Here is a 21,602-nt window from a genome sequence, read left to right as displayed (position 1 = left end):
GTGTCATTGTTGGCACTCCATGTAATACTAAAACTTGCACTTGTAATTTGAGGTAATTAAATAACAAATAAAACTGAAACTTGGTCACAACCAGGCAACTTTGTTTTTTTTAATCCATTTCCATGAAACAAACATGAAATGAAAACAGACAAATGTAACGCTTTATAATTGCGAAATCACAAAGGCATTCATCACAGAATGATGGTTTGAACAATATTGCACTTGGAACAGTACATCTTAATGTTAAATGAAAAATTGCTTCCACAAGCAACCTCTACAAACATAAACACATCTCATTAATCATAACAAGAAAAGTCAACACTTTTAGTGAGCATAACCGCATCCCTGTTTTACAGGTCTGGGAACAGAGGCTCAAATTGTGAGCATGCTACAAGTTGTGTGTGTAGCGAATATTCAAAGTATCTCGTAGCATCAGGTCACGCAGTCGCCAAAGTGCATCAGCCATCGTCTTGTGGGCCCCTTTACTCTTCAGCCAGTGGGATGGCAGTCTACTTTCCTGCTCTTTTGTCAGGCGCACATCTTGTTTTTTAACTAAAAGGCAAATATACAGTCATACGAGTTGATCGCTTATGGATTTATGACAAGCAAAAAGACTGACCTGAAAGTGTATGGTCCCACTTGCTCACGGTAGATGATTCCGCTGTTAGACCCTCTATGTAGCTGAGGTAAGCATCAGAGTGGAGAAGCCTCTGAGACTTGGCTGGAGGGGACACAAACAACGGGGTGGAGGGCTGTTGAAGGGCAGCCTGCCCCATCTGGCCTTGTCCTGGGTACGCCGGTGGAGCTTGTTGACCAGGACCCGTCTAAAAATCAATACAATGAAATAATGCGCAAAGACAACATTTCTTTACCACCAGTAGAAGGGAAATTATTATTATTTTCAGAGCTTATACATTACCTGAGATCCGAGAATGTTCCCTGCGCCACTTTCACCCCCAATACCGTTGATGCCTGTGACATTCATTACAAAAACAAAGACTCACAAAACCCATGACCGCAATTCAATCAATGTTGTCTTGGCAACATCGCAAATCTCAGGAACGCCAATAATCAACATTTAATGCTTGCTCGGTAATTTCCTTGAAATAAGATTGAGGTAATCAAAAAAATGAGTTTGAATAAATAACATCCTGTAATCAGTCGGTCATCATTAACTAAAGGTCACGGCCTATTGGTACAGGTAGCCCCTCCGGCAAAGTCAGATTGGCAGACAGGAAGCAAGTGTGCGGCAAGCGGGGTGGCTAGGACAGCACTCTTACCGAAACATGGCATTCCAGGGAACTCAGGCATAACAAGCAGAGGATGCTGGGGATATAAAGGCTCCCCTGTGAGCTGTGCTGGTATGCCAGTCATACTAGCCATTCCAGCCGAGCGACATGCACTCGTCATAGTGTCTTAAAAATGAAAAGCACCAAAACAAAACACAGACAACATGCAAGCATGCATCATGTTAATTAATATGCACTTGTATGTCCTTTACCCTTAGTGAATGCAAAATGAATATGAAAAAAAAAGAAAACAAATATCACAAGCACTACTTTGAAGCCCTTCTTGCCAAGGGATAATTTCAGAGATGATTGTGTTATTGAGCAGGATGAAGAGAGGCATGCAACAACACTTAACATGTTCCTAGCTTTTGGATAAAGAAAAACAATTATGATGTAATACAATGTGAGTAAATCAAGCAGGGAAGCTTGTTATTCCAGCCCTCTACGGTCTTACTGGGAATCCATCTGCATCTTTGAGGGGTTACCTGACACAGGCATCAAGCTGGGATTTAGCATCCCCATGGGGGTTGGAGCAGGCACCACTCCTATCAGTGCCCCTACTGGGGTACCTGCTCTCGGGGATGTCACGTACTGGCTCCTGTCGCGCTCCTGCTGCTCGGCCACTTTGGCTGCTCGCTCTGCAACGGCATCAAGAACAAATGTGACATCTGAGCAATCATTGAACGCATTCCTTCACGGCCTTCTTCACCTTCATATTCCGCTTTCCGGGAACCTTCCAGGTTCCGCCACTCTGTGCCGACGAGGCGGCTCAACTCGCCAAAGGAGTAGTCCGGGTGGCGAGCTTTAATGACGGCTCGCATCTCGCTGCTGAACAGGATGTAGCCGCTCATGTTGATCTTCCTCTTAGAGCCCTCCTTCTTGGAAAGACCCTTTAGAGTTTTGGTTGACTGTGTACACACGGGAGATCAAATCACAAAAAAAGTTCATTCTTTGATGCATTTAATCAACCCACAACAGGCCTGACCTGCGGCGGAGCGTATGTCATGATATCCATGTCGCCACACAAGGAAGAATGCATCCGAGGAAGAGAATGATCAAGCTCGCTGTCATCATCACCGAGCTCCTCCAGTTCCTCATCAGTCATATCGGCAAACTTAGCTTCCAGTTCCTCAATTTTCCTGTCCAGCAATGGTGATGGCTCCTTTTGGGGAACTATAAGCTTCCTACGTGGGAAAAACATAGCTCAATATAATCACACAGTACAAATCCCTGAATGGAAGAAAATAGATTTTTGTTGTCTTATGAAATTAAAAACTATGATGCAAAACAAAGCCAATATTCTACTGCGCTGAAAACGTCATCAACAAATGAATCTTTTGGCCATTTTTGAGATCTCAAGTACTGTTGGTGTATATGAACGCAGACATCTTTTTGTTATTGTTACCTAAAATAATAGATTTCATCCTCCACCACCTTTGCAGATGATGAAAAACGCTTCAGTCCTTTGAACCGCTTCATTTGCTTCTCACTTTCAATGTAGCGACTTTCACAGAGCAGGACATTGGCTTCAGGCACTTCAGTTGGCCGACAAGAGAGATACTCTTTGAAGGACGACACCACACACTTCCCTGCGAGGCAAGAAATATGCATATGGAATGCACAACTGAAATTAATATCGGACTAATTACGTTGTCGAGATGAAGGTCACCTATGATGCAGGTCATGGGACAAGCCTCTTCAAGGTTGCTCAGGAAAACTTCTTTCTTGTAGAACATTTTAGTGGGCTCGTGTTCCGTTTCCTCTGGATGGATGAAGATTGGACCGAAAAAATAGCCGGCTCCGTCGCGCATCCACATTTTTTCAATCCTGTGCAGCAAAGTTTAAGTTTCTTGTTAGAGAGCAATTTACTTTTTGCTATATTTGTAATTGTCCCATGGCTCTATGTGAAACAGCTGCTGTAAAATGCACTATATAAATAATTTTGTATTTAAATATGCATTTACTCCACCTGGCCACACGATGGCGCACAAGTCCATGAGATGCAATGTAGACGCAGTCGCCCACTTTCAGCCACAAGTTATTGTAGCAAAGTTGTTCATAGTACTGGCATCCCGCTTCCCCATTGGTCATCTCCATTGGAGCATCTTCCCTCTCCTGCAGGTATAAAATAGAAAACAGTCCTAAAAGTGACATGTGGTATTTATTGATGAGCACGAAAAAAGGACTCAACCTTGTCTATGCTGCTACAATCTGTCACTTTGGTTTCATCTGTGTTTTCTGTTACTTCCTCCTCTTTGTCTACTTTTTCTTCTTTGGGGGCAAATATCGATGCTACCCGTACAACTGGCAGAGGCACTCCTCTTGGGACAAAGCGAACTGAATTCAAGGGCATGGTCCACAATTTGATCTTCTTGAAGGACTTGGACTTGGCAGAGTAGCGTGATTCGCAAACATGGACGTCCTCTTGCTTGAAGCCTTCTGGGTAAAGTTTGAAGTACTCCTGAAATCCCGCATGAAAAAAAAAATGGCAACATGCATTTGGACTTGACATAATAGTTGCTCGGGTGACACGCGGAGTGGTTACCTTGACAAACATGACCACGCATTTGCCCAAGATCTTGCTGATCCGTGCCTTGTTGTAATAGTCGCTCTTAAATACTTCCTTCTCCAAGAACTTTCGTGTCGCGACGTGGAAGGTCTCATTTGGCCGATAGAACCAGCAGCCATAGAGCCACTTCTCACCTGAACGTATTGAAGAACGATAATCGAGCAGGTACACAAACAAAAATGATCTGGATTTCAGGGACTGACCGGTGTCGTCTTGCCACAGGCGTTCGATGTAGATGATGTGAGGCTGGAGGTTGGACTCGGCTGGTTCCACGTACACGTAGTCTCCAACGCAGTACATGCTGTCTTTGAAGCTGCAGTCTTGGCTGTATGTGCGCTGTGCGCTCAGCTGCCACGAGCCTCCAACGGATTCCTCCCTCTTCTCAGCTTCTGGAAATTAACACCAAATTCAACGCTAACTACAACCCACAGTAGTTTCAAAGGCGTTTTACCCATTTTCTCCTCCTCCCTCTTGATTTTGTCTTCCTCAATTTCTTTCGGGAGCTTTTGTTTCTTCTCTTTGTCCACATCATTGTGCAGATGTTTAGATGTATAGCTCAGAGCAGGAGTCATCAAAATCTCGCCGTTCTTACAAAGCTCATCGCGGATCCGGATGAAAAACTGCTGCAGCTCGACGGCATCTTCAAAGATTTCAGAGTCTGTCCTGTAACGACAAATGATACTAAACAATCCCCGAGGGCACGCGAGATGTTTCTGTGTAGACTTGGTGACAATATCTCACCTATTTAGGTGTCTGGCCTTTTCCAACACTTCAAACATGTGGTCCTGAAACACATCCAGCCTCATATAGTGTCCTCCATCCACATTCTTTCTAATGATCTCAAAATTAAGAGGGGGCTTGTTCGGATTTGCAGGGTCAATGGCAGGGATCTCGGCCAGAGAATCGCTGTAGCAGCGCCCCTCGTCATCTTGGTGGCCGAGCACGGAGACAAAGAGGCTGCGGATGAGTTCCTGGATGAGGCGAGGCACGTCGGGCACGTAGGCGTCCTCCCCTCCTTCCAGGGCGTGCCTGGTCTCCAGCAGAACCCGGTGCAGCACCAGAGCATCTCGGTAAATCAGAGACTCGGGCTCGTTATACGTGCAGGCGTTGTTGAACATGAGCACCAAGTCCTCCACCAGTGCATCTACATCTTGGTACTTATTGGCCAGCATGTGGCTTTTGATCTTCTCCATGTCTACCGGTTTCTTGATAGCTATGTAGTAATCTGGCAGCTCGGCACGGGACGGAAGACGCAAGAAGATGGTGCTGAGGCGACGTCCGCGCTTGTCTGTGTAGTTCTTGACGGACTCGTACAGCTCGTTCAGTTTCTGTTGTAAGGGTGTGAGGTACTTGGATTTCTTCAGAGTCATGTTTGTCTTTCCTGAAAGTGAGGGAATTGGTGAGTAACACACTTGGGAGGAATAGATGGCTTTCAAATGAATGCTTGGTTAAGGAGAGGTTTTTTATATGTTTGGCGTCAGGCAGAAAGCTTCTAGGTCCAAATTTAGTCAATTTAGTCTTTTCAGGAATCCATACTATTGGTTGTTTTAACAAATTATTGACTATTATTGATTAAAAGTCTTGAAAATAGCTCACTCTCTTTGACAATGCTCAACAACCATGTCATTTTTTTCCCCTTGAAAGTTATCATTTTGAAAATGCGAGGACACCAGAGGTGACTCCACTATTTTTTATTTGGAAGTTTGTCCATCCAGCATTTGCTTCAAGTTTTATACCACCTACTTATCTTCATCTTTGAAGACACCGTGTCATCCTCATCTGTCACTGGTCCGAGATCCCTGCGTCTGTCTGTCATGATTTTCTCCAGTACATCAGCATCATTGAAGACCTGGGGGGAAGAAAAAAAAACAATAAATAAAATTCAGCTTCAAATAATCAATAAAGCAAGTAAAGTGGTGAACCTGTGAGCCTTCTTCATTGTAGTGTCGGGCGTTGCGGAACATCAGCTTCATATCCTCCACCATGGCGTCTTCACTGAGATACTTATCTGAGCGGATGTTGTGCTCGATGGTCTTCAAGTCCATAGGCTCCAGGATGACCTTATAGTAATCGGGGTAGTCCTTCTTAGACGGCTTTACCATGAAGAGGTCACACAGTCGCCGGCCAGTGCCCGCCTCCCGTGCGTCGGTCACGGAAGCGAAAAGCGCTTTCATTCGATTTTTCTTCGTGTTCTTCTTGTGACTGCAACGAGGGCGACAAAGAGGTGTCACGTGCTTCAAAATTAAAACGGCACGTACGGAGAGTGAGAACCTTTTTTTTTTCGTGCAACTGGTGTCCGAGGCGGCGCAGGAAAGCATACTGTCTCCATCGTCATCATCTCGCTGTAAAAGCTCCTTTCGTTTTGTCTAAAAAAATAAAATAAAATAAATCTATGTACAGTTGTCACTTCAAAATGTGAGAACGGGATGCGGAGGCTGACCTGCTGAATGTGCTGCAATTTGAGCGCCCGCTTGTAGATGGAGGAGTGAGGAACATTATAACGTTTGGAATTCTCAAACATCAGTGTTAGATCAGAGTCCAAATGCTCCACACTGTCGTACTCGTTATTCTTCATTTTGTTCCTGCGGGGAATTAAGGGCTCTCACATTTGGGAAGGAAGGCACACAATTACTGTACTGGAAACCAAGCCAAAGAAGGAGGATATTATCGGACAATAAACCTTGTAAATATAATTCTAATATTTACTTCTTTCCTCTGAATAGTTTTTTTTACAGGGATCAAAATAAAGTCAAAAAAAAAAAAACATCATTGGAGAAAACCAGATTTTTCCATCCAACTATGTCTACAAATATCAAACACAAATTCCTAAATGGTAAGCCTGTAATATTTGGTGATAGCTGTTTTCATACTTGATCTGATGGAGGCAGAGGGGCTGAGTGATCTGATGGTAGTAGTCAGGGTAATCCTTCCTGGAGGGCAGCTCCAGGAAAGGTTCAGAGATCAGGAGGCCTTGGTTGTTCCTGGCACCGCGTACTGCTTCATACAGTTGGAAGATGGGGTTACTCATGTCGATGTTTGTGGTCAAACTCTCTGCCTCGGACTCGCCCTCGTCGTAGTGAACAGACCCTGAGCGTTGAGGAAGAGGCAAACGGATCCTATTTACATATATTGATATTCTGCACGTCTACTTGAAATGATGCCAACATGTACCAGAAAGGATTCCGTCCTCATCACTTTCATACTGCAGAGCCATGCTGATTGCCGAAAGGCGCTCGCTCTGAGCGTGCCTCCTATTCCTGGAGATAAAAATACACTTTGAATAGAAAGACAACGATTTACTCACATCATTCACTCCATTGGGGTTCATACCTGATACGAATGCTGGACTTGATTGAATCTCCGTGTTCAATCTCTGACTTCTTTTGTGCAAAAATCTTTTTAATTGTGTTTGCATCCTGAACACAAATGCAATCTGAGAAGTTAAAAATGTCAACGTGCTATATAGCATAGTCTTTGCTACACTCACCTTAAAGACCTGTGATCCAGGCTCATTGTACGTTTTGGCATTTTTGACCAATAAATCGATATCTTTTGCCATGGCATTAACGCTCCTGTAGTGGCCCATCTTGAAGCAAATGCATATCATAAGCATTAGCATTAGCATCATAACTTATCAAGTGCAAATTGGAAGCAGAATACCTGAAGCTTTTGAGCGATGAGTTTCAAATCTATGGGCTCCTTGATGATTGCGTAATAATCTGGATATTGCTAAACGAAACAGAAAAGATTGCACGTCAAAGCAAAAGTCATTCAAGCCCCCTTAAATTTAAACCTAAATGTTTTGTACCACTTTGGACGGCAGCCTCTGAAAGAGATCGCTAACCAGGCGGCCTGAGGGCTCAGCGTATGTCACCACGGCATCCAGGAGATGCTCAAGGAGGTCTCTCAAGCAGGTCGACGTACTCTGGCATCACGTCAAAAGTTAAGGCCTCAAATGTTTTCATTTCACCCTTGCTGATTAAGTAGCCCTCGACTCACCTCATCTTCAGTAGACCCGCTGGGGACATCTTGCGCATCATAGCTGGCCTCGTCTTCCTCATCGTCATCGCCTGGCTGGACAAATTCATTCTTGGTACGTTGGTAAAGATCCCACAGTTTGCAAGCTGCCCGGAACTCAGCACTGTCTGACTGTCAGAAAAAAAGAGAAGTTCATTACATTATTTACTGAAGGGTGATTTTTAACTATGAGGACAACTTGATTGTTTATGAGGTGGGCCCGACTGCTTGTTTATGACGGGATGTTACCTTATAATATGTTTTGGCATTCTGAAACAGGAGCTGAAAGTCACTGGTGAGCTGTTCCACATCGTCGTATTCCTCCATCTTTAATTTCTGCTGGATCTTCATCATGTCAATAGGCTGAGACACGACGTGGTAATAGTCTGGCTGGTTCCTTGAAATGCAAAGTGGATGAAATGTAGGTCACTGTCAAAAAAGAGCGCAACCTCACGCTCACCTTCGTTTCGGGGCTCTGATGAACAGCTCGCACAGCATCCTGCCTTGGTCATCTTTGTAGTCTCTGACTGTGTTGTAGAGTTCATGGCACACAGCAATCTGAAAAGCAACACGGCAAAACTCGCATGCAATTGATATCAGCTATGACATCATTTGGATTGCGAGAGAAAAGAAGAAAAATGACAATTACAGGATCCACAGTTGGAATGTTTGAAGTCCTTCTCCTCTTTCGGCCACTTGAAGTCACTAAGGATGAGGGCTGGCTATCGTCAAAATCTCCTCCACTGACACTGCTGGACGGGGACGTCGCCCTTCTCCTTTTCAAGGCCATGACGAACCCCTGAAGCAAAGGCCAAATGAGGTTTGACCTCATGGACAAAATTTCATGTCAAGAGACAAGAGTCATACTGTACCTCAGTAGAATGGTATCTCGTAAAGTGTTGTACAGTTTGGAAATTGACATGCTAATTTTCGTTAGTTTTATAAACGTATGTTGTAGTTTCAGTACATTTTTCAATCCCTTTCATTTTTTATTTTAATACATTAACAGATTAGAGTGTATGTTTTGTTTTTGGAGAATCATCAAAAATTACACATTAGTGGTATGAGAAAAAGGTTTCAGGGGGTACGCAAGTTAAAAAAAATATATATACTGCACTAGATGGCAAAAAGGCCAACAAACGTGCTTACACCTGTTGCCTTTTATACAAACTAATAATAACTCTAAAATTATAACAATTCAAAACTTTTTGTGAGTGGTATAAAAGCTTTGGCTGTGTGTAGATAAAGAAACACTAATATAGTGCCTGTTAAAAATGAAACGTGGGGGGATTATAATCTGAGTTTGGTCAAATCAATACCAAAATATACTTTTTCTTCAGGCCTACACATCAGCTTTGAAATTAAAGACAATGAACATTTTACAAAGACACATGTTTGCAGCGAAAAGATGCAATTCCTGTTCAACAGTAACTCAGCAGGCGTTAGTGGCAGCTGTCAGGTGTATTATAGTTTGTCTTTTCCTTTGCCTCCTTAATGACACTTCATCCCTTCTGCACCCCCCCCCCCCCCCCCCAATCCAGGCCTCGGCAGTCGGCACGTATGACAGCTGTCTGTACACCTGAGCTGCGGTGATCCTCTAGGCGCGCGCAATACAGCTACCGTTAGCAAAACACCGTTAAATCGGTGAGCCTTCCAAAAATCTCAAAACGCCAAAACCGAGACAAAGGCAATTATTGTGACAGTGAACGTCACATAGCTAGCGTGAACTACCCCGAGGACTGATCGTTTTGTAATAAGAACATTACTTGACTTCGACCACTTGACATGGTTGGCGTTTACCTTTCGCATTAATAGACCCACAGAATCTTGACCGAGAAGACAGCCAATCACTCATCGATTTTCCATATGCAGACAGGAGTGTAAAGTTAGCGCTATTGTTAACGTTAATTCCGCCGCTTTTCGCCTTCAAAACAAAAGCATTATCGGGAACTGCATTTTTTTTAAGCGCAGGTACATGGTGTGTAACAACAACAACGCCAACATTATTGTTATTATCATTATTATTATTCATCTATCCATCTTCCACTGCTTATAACTTATAACGTCTTTTTTCCTGTACATGAATTAGTTGCTTCTTTTATCACCCTTGTGCACAGAATAAAGCAATTGCCACATGTTTGTTGAGATGCTTGTTGATCGACTGGCCCACATTAAAAGGGATAACTTGGAGTTTGCAGGTTGAGTTTAAAAGACATCGCTTGTGACACCAGTAACAGAATTTTTCTGACACGAGCAAACTATCATGCCACTCATTTCCTGTTAAATAAAGTGAACTTTACATAGAACACAGTTTTTTTTTAGATGGTTGAATTAGGCTGCCACTCGTTTGGCATGCAAAAAATAATATGTATAATAAGCAGCAACATTCTTTTAATTTAAAACTCAGAAGAGAAAAATAAAAGTGTCCAAAAAAGGCAGCTTTTGGTCATGGTTAACGTCAGTGACGTCTACAATTAAATGACTGACCGTGTTTGTCCTGAAGATGGCAATATTGCAGAAGCACCCACCAAGGGAAAACAGGAAGCAAAAGCACGGAAGAAGAACAAGCCACCGCGTGCGTGCTCTACTTTCTTATTATTGTGTTTTGTACACTAATTTTAGATAAACACACTCCAGTTGAGTATCCTTTGCACTGTGTGCTCTGGCTAAAACAACCCTGTTCCTTGCTATTAGATTTTTTGTTGCGCTCAATCATCTGAGGCTAATCTCGTCCTTCTGTAAATTGATTGTTTGGATTAAAAAATATACAGGACTGGAAACTACGATGCTAAAGGAGAATCCTTGGAATATACCTCCTAATGCTCCAGCATGCATGGAGAAGCATCTGTGTGCGGCGCAATACAAAGCAGGTAGGTGACAACAAGTTAACGACTCACGCAAATGTGATTTTTTTTTCAACTGTTCACCACATGTAAACAACTTTTCTGAGCTAAAATGCCAATGCCAGAGAAATGGGTTGAGGCCGTGTCGACTATTTAGTTGTGTACATTAATTCAAAACATAAACTTTAATGCGCCCGCTATTGAATGGGACAGCCTCCACTGTAACCTAGATCAAGGAACTTTCGATGCCCAACTGCTTGATACAATTCTCGACTGCAATTTGACCCAGCATGTCATGTCTCCAACCCGTATGTTTCCTGGTCAAACCTCAAACATCCTGGATCTTGTTTTAACAGCGTCCCCAACTGACATCGACAAATTGCAATGTTCGCTGCCAATCGGGAGAAGTGATCACTGTACAATTTCCTTTCACTGGAGCGGTTGTGCATCAATTAACGATTCTGGTAGACCTCGTCGAAATTATTGGCGTACAAATCAACCCACTCTTCAGGAAGCTGCTGCTCAAACAGACTGGAGTATTCCGTCTCATCTCGAACTCGAAGATGCCTGGACCCTGTTTCGTTCCAAACTTGAACTTCTTGTGGAGGAGCATGTGCCAATTTCTCGGAAACGAACCTTCACCAAAGGTCCTCCTTGGTTTGATGGTGAACTAAGACTCTTGCTGAAAAGTCGTCATAAACTATGGGATCGATTCAAACTGTCTCAATCTCCCGTGGACTATGATCGCTACAAAATAGTTCGAAATCGGTGCACACAAATGAAGCGGAAAAAACGAACCGAATATGAACTGCGTCTGGCGGAGACATCCAAGACTTCCCCAAAGCTCCTGTTCGCTTATTTGAAGAGAAGGACCAAGGCAGGAAGCGGCATACCTCCCCTTCGTTCCCCGGGTTCTGAGGATCTCCTTCTCCAGGATGCCGAAAAAGCTGAATCACTCGGCTCACAATACGCCTCTGTGTATACCGTCGAGCCGCAGATCCTGGATTCCCATATTCCTGTTCCTGACTCAGGCTTCCACCATCTTGTATTTGAGCGAGAAAATGTTATGAAAGCACTTCTGGAGTTACGGCCGGACTCCTCTCCTGGGCCAGATGAGATGCACCCAGCTTTCCTCAGAACTATTGTCGAGCATATTGCAGAACCCGTCCGACACATACTCCAGCTTTCCTTGGAAACCGGACGTCTACCTGTCGACTGGAAAATCGGCACAGTCAAACCAATATTCAAGGGAGGAGCTCGCCATGATCCGACAAATTACAGACCCATATGTCTGACCTCGATCGTTTGTAAGGTCATGGAAAAACTACTAAAGCGGGCTCTACAAAATCACCTGAACGAGCTTGACGTGCTAACTGCTGCTCAGCATGGTTTCCAGGAAGGACGTTCCTGTGTATCGAATCTCTTAGTAGCCAGAGAGAAGTGGGTAGCTGCCGTCGACGCTGGTAAATGCCTTGATGTCATTTTCGTGGACTTTAGCAAAGCCTTTGACAGAGTACCTCACATGCGTCTCCTGCTTAAACTCCAAAGGGTTGGTGTAACTGGGAAGATCTTATCCTGGATTGCTGACTTTCTGGAAGGACGTTATATGCGAGTGAAAGTCAACGACGCATACTCAGCGCCTGTGCTTATGTCTAGTGGAGTGCCACAAGGATCGGTCCTTGGACCCGAACTCTTCAAGCTCTATGTCAACGATCTCCCGAAAGAACTGAACATTGAGTGTTTACTGTACGCGGATGATTTAAAACTTTGGGCTGAAGTTACTAGCGTCGAGGATGCTGACCGTTTCCAAGACGTGTTAGATAGGCTCCAAAGTTGGACGGAAAAATGGCTGCTTCCAATAAACCATGCCAAATGTTCAGTGCTCTCCATGGGAACTCAGAATCCACTCGGGGCGTACCATATTGGAGGATATCTCCTTAAAAACACCACAAGTGAGAAGGACCTTGGTGTCATAGTGTCGTCAGACCTAAAGACTAGTCTTGACACCACGAAGAAGGTCACCGCTGCCACCAGGATGTTTGGATCCATCAGACGGTCTTTTGCCCGTATGACTCCTGCGATTTTCAGACCCCTGTTTATCTCTCACGTGCGTCCCATTCTTGAGTACGGACTGCCTGCAGTATTCCCATTGACCAAGTACGAATCCGATATGCTGGAGCGAGTTCAACGTCGCGGTACGAAAACAGTTGCAAAACTTCACCAGCTTTCCTACGAAGATCGACTGGAACAGCTGAATCTCTTCTCTGGCCTACCGTCGTCACCGAGGAGATCTGATATATACCCGGCGCATTCTCCGAGGCGAACTTGGTGAAGACCTGAGGGAGTATTTCATCTTAAATAATGATACATCGACACGTGGTCACAGTTTGAAGCTATACAAACCGAGGAGGTTACGCATCCATGGTGACGCCACTCTCTCTACCCGTGTAGTTAATAGCTGGAACCGCCTACCCGAATCATGTATCACAGCCCAGTCAGAGGAAAGTTTCAAGCGAAGTATTGACGCAGTGTTTAAAGTCTGAAAGGTGATGCTTGGTAGCATCCCTTCAACGTCCGGGAAGTGAAGGAGCTGACAAGGGATTCTTCCCTCTGCTTTCTACCTCTCAATGAAGTCAATGAAGTCAATGATAAACTCAAATGGAGATCGAGTGAAAGCTATGTCCTATTATGTGAACCACTTCAATACAAAAAGTGAACCTCAATTCAAATCTAATAAATGCTTCTTCCTTGTGCTTTTGTTTTGAGTTTAGCTGTTGTCGTCATTAACATAATGATTTTCCCTCTATCATCTTCCCTCCCAGATGGCACTTTGTTGCTCGGTTCTTCCAGTCTGTCTGGCAGGAGTTGGCAGGGCTCTGTGTGGATCTACAGTAACCCCGAGCAGGCCCCAAATGAGGGCTTCTGCAAAGCTGGCGTGCAGACTGAGACTGGAGTAACGGACGTCAAGTGGGCATCAGAAAAGGGTTTTGTCGTGGCAGCGGATTCAGGTAAGAACATACCTTGACAAGTATGATGCCTTTGTTGGAGAATGATGAGCTAACCTGTGGTGGGTTTACTGTCATAGGTGCCTTGGAATTTTGGGAACTGGATGAGGATGAGCGCCTCCTTGTCAACCGTTTCACCAAGCATGAGCATGATGATATTGTTACCAGTGTGAGCCCTGCAGCTGCAGGAAACACCGCCATCACTGGGAGTATGGATTGTAGGTAAGAAGGTGTTACACACATTCACACTGCAGGATCCTTTTTTTTTTTTTCTCTGAAAGAACATTTATTTAATTTTTGCAGAATTAAAGTGTGGGACCTGAATCAGGAGATGGTTGTCACGTCTTACAGTGGTAAGGACAATGTTCCCATGGTGAAAAGCCACTGCACTCTAAATGCACTTTATAGTGTGCATACATTAGAAGCTTTAAATCACCCTCTTTTTAACAATGCAAACACTAATTGTCCAAAAATGTCTATTAAGTGTATTGTTGCTTACCATTTTCAAAATGTTTGTTTCCATCCTCCAGCTCACACACAAGCGGTCACTTGCGTTGCCTGCAGTCCTACAGACGATTCTCTTTTTGTCTCCTGTGGTCAGGTAAGATGTTGTTCATCATTTGAGTTACTTTGTTCTCATCTATGTCTGACTAATCAATATTAAATGTCTAGCTGATGCATAAAGAGGACTGTAGAGTTATTTCCTCTAAGGTGTGTCTTATCTCACCGCTTAGGATGGCCGCGTGCTTATGTGGGACACGCGGACACCAAATAAACCTGCCACAAGAATAGGTGAGCAACGTTCACTAGTTTTGTATTTGTTGCAGAGGATGATGTTGTTGTTTTTTTGTGTATTCTCATATTTCTTTTATAGTATATCTGCTATTTTTCTGCTTTCAGAGACTTCCAACTGTTTGCCCACCACTGTCTCTTGGCATCCTCAGCAAAGAAGCACCATTGCATTTGGTATGTCCCAGCTTGTTCAAGGAAGCCGGATTTTGTAATCTGTTTTCCCACCCTCTATAACATTCCATGTGCCTCAGGCGACGAGCTCGGCAGAGTGACCGTCAAGGATTTCCTCGGGACAGAGCCGGGCCGTGTGGCGAGCGTCCACAGCCGCAGAGTTAACAGCCTGGCATTTTCTACACAGAGGTAAGGAAAAATGCTCTTTTCCTTATCTTAATTATTAGTATTTATTATACTTGTTTTGTTTTCATTACAGCGCATCTTTGCTGGCTTCCATTAGCGACGATTGCTGTTTTAAATTCAGAACTCCAAGAAATGTGAGTGTTGGCAACATGGCACAGACCTGCCTTTCTGAGATTTTAAATAGTTTACTAAAGTTTTAATTTTTCCTGTTTCCTTTTGTAGATTCAGAGATCGGCGCCATCAAGACTTTGTCAGGGGCGTGTGCTGGCTCCACGCAGGCTCGAATAAACTTACCACTGTGGGCTGGGATCACCTTGTGCTTCACCACACCGTGGAGCCAACAGGGGGCGCCCCGAACTCGTCTTAGACCCAACCACTAGAAATTGTAAACTTTCAATTCTATAGTCTTTGCAAATCATGTTATGTTTAGCAAATAAACCATGTCAAATAAAAAAATTTCAGTGTCAATGGATTCAGTAGTGCTTCTGTTATGAGTATGACGCGAGAGATAGAAGAGAGCGGAAATAAAGATTACCGGCTGTCAATGAGTAAATTATGAGGGGGACTAAAGATCTCCGGCTTCAGATAGCTGGCTATCAAAAGACAAGGAATACCAAGCAAAATCAGGAGCTCTAGTGATGTAGAAACTGAAAATATTCAAACGTGCTATCATTTGGCGCAAAGACAAAATTCGACACTTTTGAATATTCCTTATCAATCGGAATTTATTAATCAGATTGAGATTGGTAAAACCAAATTTGCATAGGTGATGAATACTTCTTAGACCCTAGCCTAACATAAATATATGTACAAATATTGCTGCTGTCAGCATTAGTACACTTAGTTTGTACTGCACAAAAACAATCTAAAACTAAATCTCCTTCATTGATTAAAATAAGAAATAATACAAATGAAAGATCTACGCAAGGCAGTCTGATTGCAAAGATCCGGCAATAGATACAGCTTGACAGAAAATTAAGATTACTGCTACAATATACTGTTTGGGATGTGCTTAATTTCAGTTTACATGATTAAAACTTACATTCAAGATTCTTTAAATAGATCAATCTGATAGCAAAAGGTTTATGCCAAGCTGTCCACTACTGCACGTCTTTACACTTAAAAAGTCACAGCTTTTTGTCCGCAACTTCCTACGTTTGTCTATACTGTCAAAATTGTAGCCCTCATCGTAAGGTTGTAAAACTTGTAACTTTGTGTTCTCGTTTAGCATGACACATTAACTGTTTGTTTTGCTTCTCACATCTAATAACAAATGCCCATTTACTATCTCAGATTTGTGATTAAACTGTGGCTAAAAACTATATTACCCTTCCAGTTAGTGGGCATTACCTCAGTTGTTTTTTTCCCCCCTCTACATTCTGTGCAGCATACCGTCTTAGCACTAAGTATGATACCAAATCGACCATGTGTATTGGAAAAATACCGATCTTGTTTACTCATGATGGTCCTTTTCTAATGAGAGTAATGGGTTGTTGTGTTCCCGGGCGAATTCGATAAGTCATTCCATACTGGTAGCTTGAGTGCCGTTCATTGCTGGAAAGAAGAAAATATTGATCATTAAACTGCGATGTATCCAAACGTGATCTGGAGGTCTTACCTGTTAATTACTGGAAGTTTGCTAACCATTTTCACTTCCTGCTTGTGGGTTGTTGTTTGGTTGGTTCCAGTGGAAGCACTTTTGACCTGTGGTGTGGTCTTTGGGATGACAGGAACTTTGACTTCCTCCGAGAGTGGGACACTCCAGTCTTGAGCGTCATAGTCTGTCTCGTCCGTGGGAGTAATTTTGTGGTCCATCTCCAACATTTTTTTTTGTAAGATGCTCACAAGTGTGGTTTGACTCGGCGATAGAGATGTTGGCTGTTGTGCGGAGTTCACCGTCGAATATGTCTGGAACTGCGGCTTCGGTTGGACATTGGCATTTAAAGACGGCTGTTTTGAGGGTTTGGGAACCGGTGAAGGTGGAACGTGAGCAGGTGGAAGAGAATTTCTATTTGTTTGTGGTGCCATTTTCAACAGTGGCTCAGGAGAACGAATGGAAGGAGAGGGCTCTGTAATGTTACCAAAATCTTCAAATTCTGGAGGTGGAGGAAGAAAAAAGCGTACCTTGTCCCCTCCAGACTTAACATAGGAATAATTCCTCTCCACAAGCAGTTTCCTCATATCTGATGAAGTTGGTTCTGGTGAATTGTATGTTTGTCCAGTAGTCATCCGTGCAATGGTTGCTGATTTTGTATCCCAATACTGGACGGGATTGTCAGAAGTTGGACTGTCTTGGACTTCATCTGGATGAAAGAGTGCAGAGCTTGAGAGGGATCTTGACATTGTCGGCAAAGTTTGGGCAATCGAATTGTGAGTGCTTCCTCTGCGCTGATTAATCTTCATTGTCGCAATTTCATAAGACTTATTCTTATCACGTTCCTTAGCCGCCATTAGCAGCGAAAGCGGGGAAGCCGAAGAAGAATCTTGAGCCGCAATGGTTTCATCATTCTTGAGGCTGTATCGTTTATGAGCTAACGATGGACTAAATTTACCATCTGGTTTTGGATTAAGTTTTCCTTGGATATCATCAGAGGTCAAGACAGTTTTGTTCCATGTCTGAAGCTTTCTTGGGATTTTGTATGGCACCCCGCGTGGTTTGACCATTTCATTTTGTGCTGAAACTGTTACCGCATTAGCCTGTGTCGTCACCTCAGGGACTGATGATTGAGCGGGCAGAGTATTTTGTAAATTCTCTAAATTGTAATAAAGAACATCGTTGGGAATTGATTTGGGAGGCTCATGTCGAGGTGTCCGACTTTGTAAAGTCTCATTGTGATGCTGTGGATCTTTGCGAATTGGCTTGGTTGGCGTCTCCCTGGGAATATTCCCGTTCACCTGGACCAACTTTGGCATTGGGCTGGCAGGACCAGTATCTTCAAAGAGTAACATCTGCTTGGGTCTTGTGTCTTGTTCCACGTAGCCTTTGAGGATTGACGTGTTGGAAACTTGGTTAAGCTTTGCTGAGTTTTGAGGATTGAACGTTGACTGCGTGCGCGTCTTCACAGGGGGCGATGGGGCGGGAATATGCGGAGGGGAATCGGTGTTGGCCATAGATGAAAGTCTAATTGGTTTTGGAGGGGGAATCTTTGCGGTCTTCGGCTGCTCTTTAGTCGGAGGCGGTGGTGGGGCGAAATTTGGATGTTTGGGAACTTTAGCCGGGGACGGTTTTGAAATGAGAGTTTCACTGGAATCCATGGACGGAGGCTCCGGTGGGGCCTCAGTTGGGGGTTTTATGACGCGACGACTTTTGTCTTTCTTGATGGGTGGCTTCGGAGGACTTGTTGAGGGAGGCTGAAGGGAGGCCATCTCTAAACTGCTTAGGTAGCCCATGAAGTCTGGTGGAGGGAGGATAAACGTCTCTGGAGGTGGGGGAGGGGCCATGGGGGGAGGAGGCGGAACTATTATTTCTTCCTCCGCTAAATCATACGAGAACACATCTCCATTGACTATGAAGGAAAAAACAGAATGACTGAGATATTCTCATCAGCTGTAGAAAATTAGCGCTTTAGGAAATTTTGAAGCACAAGAAGTTCTGACAATTCTTTATAGTACAAGAACGAAAACTAAAAGTGTTTCAACTAGATTACTTGATAAGTAAACCACTGTGTCTTGAAAGACACAATGGGTTGTTCTCCAGCACCACAAACTAATTTGGATTGTAAATGACTACAGATGACATTTATAGTTTGAGAAGGTCAAATCAGAGGAAAGAAATGGACTTGTTTCCAAGAACACTCCCATTCTTTAAACAAATGTGTCATGTGGTTGACGGCACATTTAGAGAGGCCACTGACCAACAGACTAACCAAAAATAAACCCGTTAAAAACTGATTTCAATCCAAGATCACAAACACTCACAGTACCAAAAAGGTCAAATCTTTGGGGTCGAATATGAAATAGTGAAAAGCATATGTGTGAGGCACTAACCTGCACTATTGACCTTTGAACCACTGATAGGGGGGAGGATTGGCACTTTCGGTGTTGGGACAGCAAATGCTTGAAAATTCTCTGAAGTCTATGTTGGAGGGGAAAGCAAATATTGCACAAACTGTGACCAAAAAAAAATACATGCACCTGTGAACAACGATAAAAACTTTCCTGTTTTAGAGTTGCTGAGAATGGAAGCATGTCAGATGCTTGTGCGATAAATTAAATATTTCAACTGTGTTCTAAAAAAGGATCATGGGGTGTTCTGAGGTCAATCTCTGTTCAACCTTTAATTTCTGTAATATTTTCCATTGAGCGCTGTCTTACATTGCACACACCTCGTATCCTACGCATTGGTGAATCAGAATGAAACGGTGCCACCTTTTTATTGCTCACCACGTTGTCTCGTCCTCCCTCCAAGCCGTCGCTTAGAAACCTGATTGTTTGTGCCCAAATATTTTCTACTCTGATCACAACTCAGACGCCAGTAATAATAAACAAACATTTTGTTTCCATGATACAAAATTCCTAAATTGTTTTAGCGTCACTGGGCAAAAAGAATCAATCTGCCATGTGAAGGGAAATGCGACGAGTGACACTTGGATAAAAAGACATGACGTGGGCGTGTGGTTAAGCATGACGAGGCTCACCGTTTGCACGCTCTGCTGCACTCTGATTTTTTTCTTAAAGCACATTTCCTGCCCATGCACTTCTGGGTGCGCCACATCTAACATGCCTCAGACGCAACCACTCACCACTCCCATAACACTGGGGTGTGTGAACCGGAGTGTTTAGTAATGTATTTTTGTTTTTGTAAAACAGCTATGTAGACTGCTCAATGCAAATAAATGTATCCTTAACTTGAACTTAAAATTACTCTGATGTCTTTTATCCTTTATGATTTATCAGACACATGAGGAGTTGCCTATGGGCTAATGGTAATCAATGGTATTGAACATCTCTGTTGGAAGTTAAGGTGTCAGTTAAGGTTATTATGTAACTAACAGACGTTCCAGATAGGCAAGTGTTCCATCTAAAGAAAACAATCAACATAGTTTGCTCAAGGCAAGTTGAGTAACTTACTGTGTAATGCTTGACGGTTGGTCTAGCACGGACACTGGCGGTACCCGACTCTGGAGAAGTTGGTGAGTTCAGCACCAGCTCGACGTGATCTGAGAAAAGGAGGAAGGAAAAAAAAAAATAGCTGTGATGTGGGAAGATCACGCTCTTCAGCAGTTTTTTTTAAGATTGCCAAGTATGAAAGTGATGAGGAGCAAAGACATACGATGTCGCACAAAAGCACTTAGCCTAGATGTTATGTCAAACGACGAGACACATAGCAGCCAAAGTCAACGCTGTTTTAAGACACCACCTACTAGTCTGGCTCTTTATTGTCTTTCATTTCCACTAATACAAAAAAGCATTGACTGACATTTCCTGTTTGAGGTTAAACTGCAATTATAAATGAATACCACAATTATGTCACCATAGCTCTATCTATCTATCTATCTATCTATCTATCTATCTATCTATCTATCTATCTATCTATCTATCTATCTATCTATCTATCTATCTATCTATCTATCTATCTATCTATAAGATATTTGTCTACTTGAGAGAATTGTTTGAACTGACATTTTGTTATAGTAGCATATATATTATATAGTATATGATATATTATTGTGCCTGTTACTTCCACAAGTCTACATTTAGAAAAATGTAATGAATTGTACTTTTGGGGAAAATGTTTTAACAAATGCATAGTTTAAGAATAACACCAGCAAAATGTCTGCTTAATCTGAAAAAAAAACATACAATGTTCATTTGTTATTTAGCAAGCAAACTCCGTAAATGTGTTTTGATAGCGTAAAGGTCAAGCCAAGATTAGCTCTTGATTTAAAATTAAAACAAGCAGCAATATCGAACATGATTTGGGTATTCTATGTGATTGACAATATTCATTTGTTTAAATGTGTTTCAATTTCTAATTTTAAATGAATCTGTACCTTTTGGGCACAATTATCTGAAGCTTAATACTTTTTTAAATGTACAGTGTGAGGACTTTTGCTACAATTTGTAAGTTATAGGTTACTGTACAAGAGGTGCCACTAGAGCGCAAATATCCTAACCCCCCCGATGCACCTGCCGCACTTGCAAAATACTCACCCATTTCCCTCATTTTGATGCTGGTGTCAAAGAGAGAATGATCCTTCCGACCCAAAAAGGCCAAGGTTCCCCTCTTCATCTTGACTTCTAGCGTTAATGTGTGTGATGATCACAAATCACACATTTTGACAAGATGCTTCGTGAGTCCGTTGTGGGACAACGAGAACGCACTCAAGCGCGATCTTGCAAGGAAAGTCATGGAAAGAAATGCATTAACTCCGCCTCCCGTGCTCAAGTTACATTCCCGACTACAGGTGAGGCCCCAACCTGCTCTGCTCTTTCCGCAGACATTCCAGCACTAATCTCTGTCTTTAATTACATACTTGGTGCGTAGATCTCTGATTTTAGTTGTTAGATCCACTGCTTCTTTGAAAGGCTCAATGCTTGCAAACTAGCAAAACATTTTAACACTTGCATCTGTGGCTTTTTTTAATTCTTCATAACTTTTGCATAAACTCATCTGTCGCTGGTGGCACTGCCACAGGTACAAATTACAACAACAACAACAAAAAATCATAGACATATATAGACCACGTACTGAGTAAGCGGGTGCATTACTCGCCTACGTCAGCAGGTC

At 43.0% G+C, this 21,602-nt stretch overlaps 3 protein-coding genes and 1 long non-coding RNA gene across 11 annotated transcripts; 1 reads left to right on the top strand and 3 right to left on the bottom strand.

Annotated features, from left to right (window-relative positions):
- Positions 1 to 95: 95 nt before the first annotated feature.
- Positions 96 to 9,784, bottom strand: pbrm1 (polybromo 1). Of its 6 annotated transcripts, XM_061291845.1 has the most exons (30): positions 9,676 to 9,784; positions 8,525 to 8,674; positions 8,336 to 8,433; positions 8,125 to 8,272; positions 7,858 to 8,007; positions 7,667 to 7,783; positions 7,519 to 7,587; positions 7,346 to 7,444; positions 7,189 to 7,274; positions 7,030 to 7,115; positions 6,729 to 6,945; positions 6,299 to 6,440; positions 6,130 to 6,224; positions 5,781 to 6,060; positions 5,602 to 5,707; positions 4,600 to 5,239; positions 4,310 to 4,521; positions 4,062 to 4,247; positions 3,835 to 3,992; positions 3,481 to 3,750; positions 3,259 to 3,404; positions 2,959 to 3,116; positions 2,695 to 2,878; positions 2,275 to 2,473; positions 1,999 to 2,197; positions 1,775 to 1,927; positions 1,281 to 1,415; positions 920 to 972; positions 620 to 824; positions 96 to 552 (listed from the first exon to the last, which is right to left on the bottom strand). In XM_061291845.1, the coding sequence occupies exons 1-30, from the start codon at positions 9,682 to 9,684 to the stop codon at positions 389 to 391; spliced, it is 4,914 nt and encodes a 1,637-aa protein (XP_061147829.1). In that variant the 5' UTR covers positions 9,685 to 9,784; the 3' UTR covers positions 96 to 388. The 6 variants fall into 6 exon arrangements, with proteins under 6 accessions (XP_061147829.1, XP_061147828.1, XP_061147830.1 ...); XM_061291844.1 differs by having other exon boundaries at positions 5,781 to 6,224; XM_061291846.1 differs by lacking the exon at positions 1,281 to 1,415 and having other exon boundaries at positions 1,859 to 1,927.
- Positions 9,785 to 10,368: 584 nt separating this feature from the next.
- wdr77 (WD repeat domain 77) lies at positions 10,369 to 15,342 on the top strand. The gene is given in 12 exon segments (XM_061290949.1): positions 10,369 to 10,450; positions 10,647 to 10,745; positions 13,541 to 13,726; positions 13,804 to 13,945; positions 14,027 to 14,076; positions 14,254 to 14,324; positions 14,458 to 14,515; positions 14,624 to 14,689; positions 14,767 to 14,875; positions 14,946 to 14,978; positions 14,980 to 15,006; positions 15,095 to 15,342. Coding segments are annotated over 11 exon segments (972 nt in total). The 5' UTR covers positions 10,369 to 10,450; positions 10,647 to 10,660; the 3' UTR covers positions 15,240 to 15,342.
- Positions 10,973 to 13,535, bottom strand: LOC133162046 (uncharacterized). Of its 2 annotated transcripts, XR_009716165.1 has the most exons (3): positions 13,122 to 13,386; positions 12,070 to 13,054; positions 10,973 to 11,933 (listed from the first exon to the last, which is right to left on the bottom strand). It is a non-coding gene; the product is annotated as an uncharacterized LOC133162046 (long non-coding RNA). The 2 variants fall into 2 exon arrangements; XR_009716164.1 differs by lacking the exon at positions 10,973 to 11,933 and having other exon boundaries at positions 12,199 to 13,054; positions 13,122 to 13,535.
- Positions 15,343 to 15,579: 237 nt separating the features above from the next.
- On the bottom strand, positions 15,580 to 21,259 carry LOC133162044 (uncharacterized). Of its 2 annotated transcripts, XM_061290946.1 has the most exons (5): positions 21,026 to 21,259; positions 19,943 to 20,031; positions 18,860 to 18,947; positions 16,491 to 18,378; positions 15,580 to 16,426 (listed from the first exon to the last, which is right to left on the bottom strand). In XM_061290946.1, the coding sequence occupies exons 1-5, from the start codon at positions 21,102 to 21,104 to the stop codon at positions 16,330 to 16,332; spliced, it is 2,241 nt and encodes a 746-aa protein (XP_061146930.1). In that variant the 5' UTR covers positions 21,105 to 21,259; the 3' UTR covers positions 15,580 to 16,329. The 2 variants fall into 2 exon arrangements, with proteins under 2 accessions (XP_061146930.1, XP_061146931.1); XM_061290947.1 differs by lacking the exon at positions 18,860 to 18,947 and having other exon boundaries at positions 21,026 to 21,042.
- Positions 21,260 to 21,602: the final 343 nt, after the last annotated feature.

Source organism: Syngnathus typhle, linkage group LG11, assembly GCF_033458585.1.
Source record: "Syngnathus typhle isolate RoL2023-S1 ecotype Sweden linkage group LG11, RoL_Styp_1.0, whole genome shotgun sequence".
NCBI lineage: Eukaryota > Metazoa > Chordata > Actinopteri > Syngnathiformes > Syngnathidae > Syngnathus > Syngnathus typhle.
Note: the sequence above shows the minus strand (reverse complement) of the source record. Positions and strands in the feature narration are given on the sequence as shown.

What these genes read in the sequence shown, in the direction of transcription:
- LOC133162044 (XM_061290946.1), bottom strand. Translation starts at nt 21,104, where the DNA reads ATGAAGAGGGGAACCTTGGCCTTTTTGGGTCGGAAGGATCATTCTCTC. An exon ending in CAACCGTCAAGCATTACACA is followed by an intron (nt 18,948 to 19,942) that starts GTAAGTTACTCA and finishes CCTCCAACATAG; the next exon opens with ACTTCAGAGAATTTTCAAGC. An exon ending in TTCAAAGGTCAATAGTGCAG is followed by an intron (nt 18,379 to 18,859) that starts GTTAGTGCCTCA and finishes TTTCCTTCATAG; the next exon opens with TCAATGGAGATGTGTTCTCG.
- pbrm1 (XM_061291844.1), bottom strand. An exon ending in TGAGGACGGAATCCTTTCTG is followed by an intron (nt 6,946 to 7,029) that starts GTACATGTTGGC and finishes CTCAACGCTCAG; the next exon opens with GGTCTGTTCACTACGACGAG. An exon ending in CAGCTTGATGCCTGTGTCAG is followed by an intron (nt 1,416 to 1,774) that starts GTAACCCCTCAA and finishes TTCATTTTTAAG; the next exon opens with ACACTATGACGAGTGCATGT.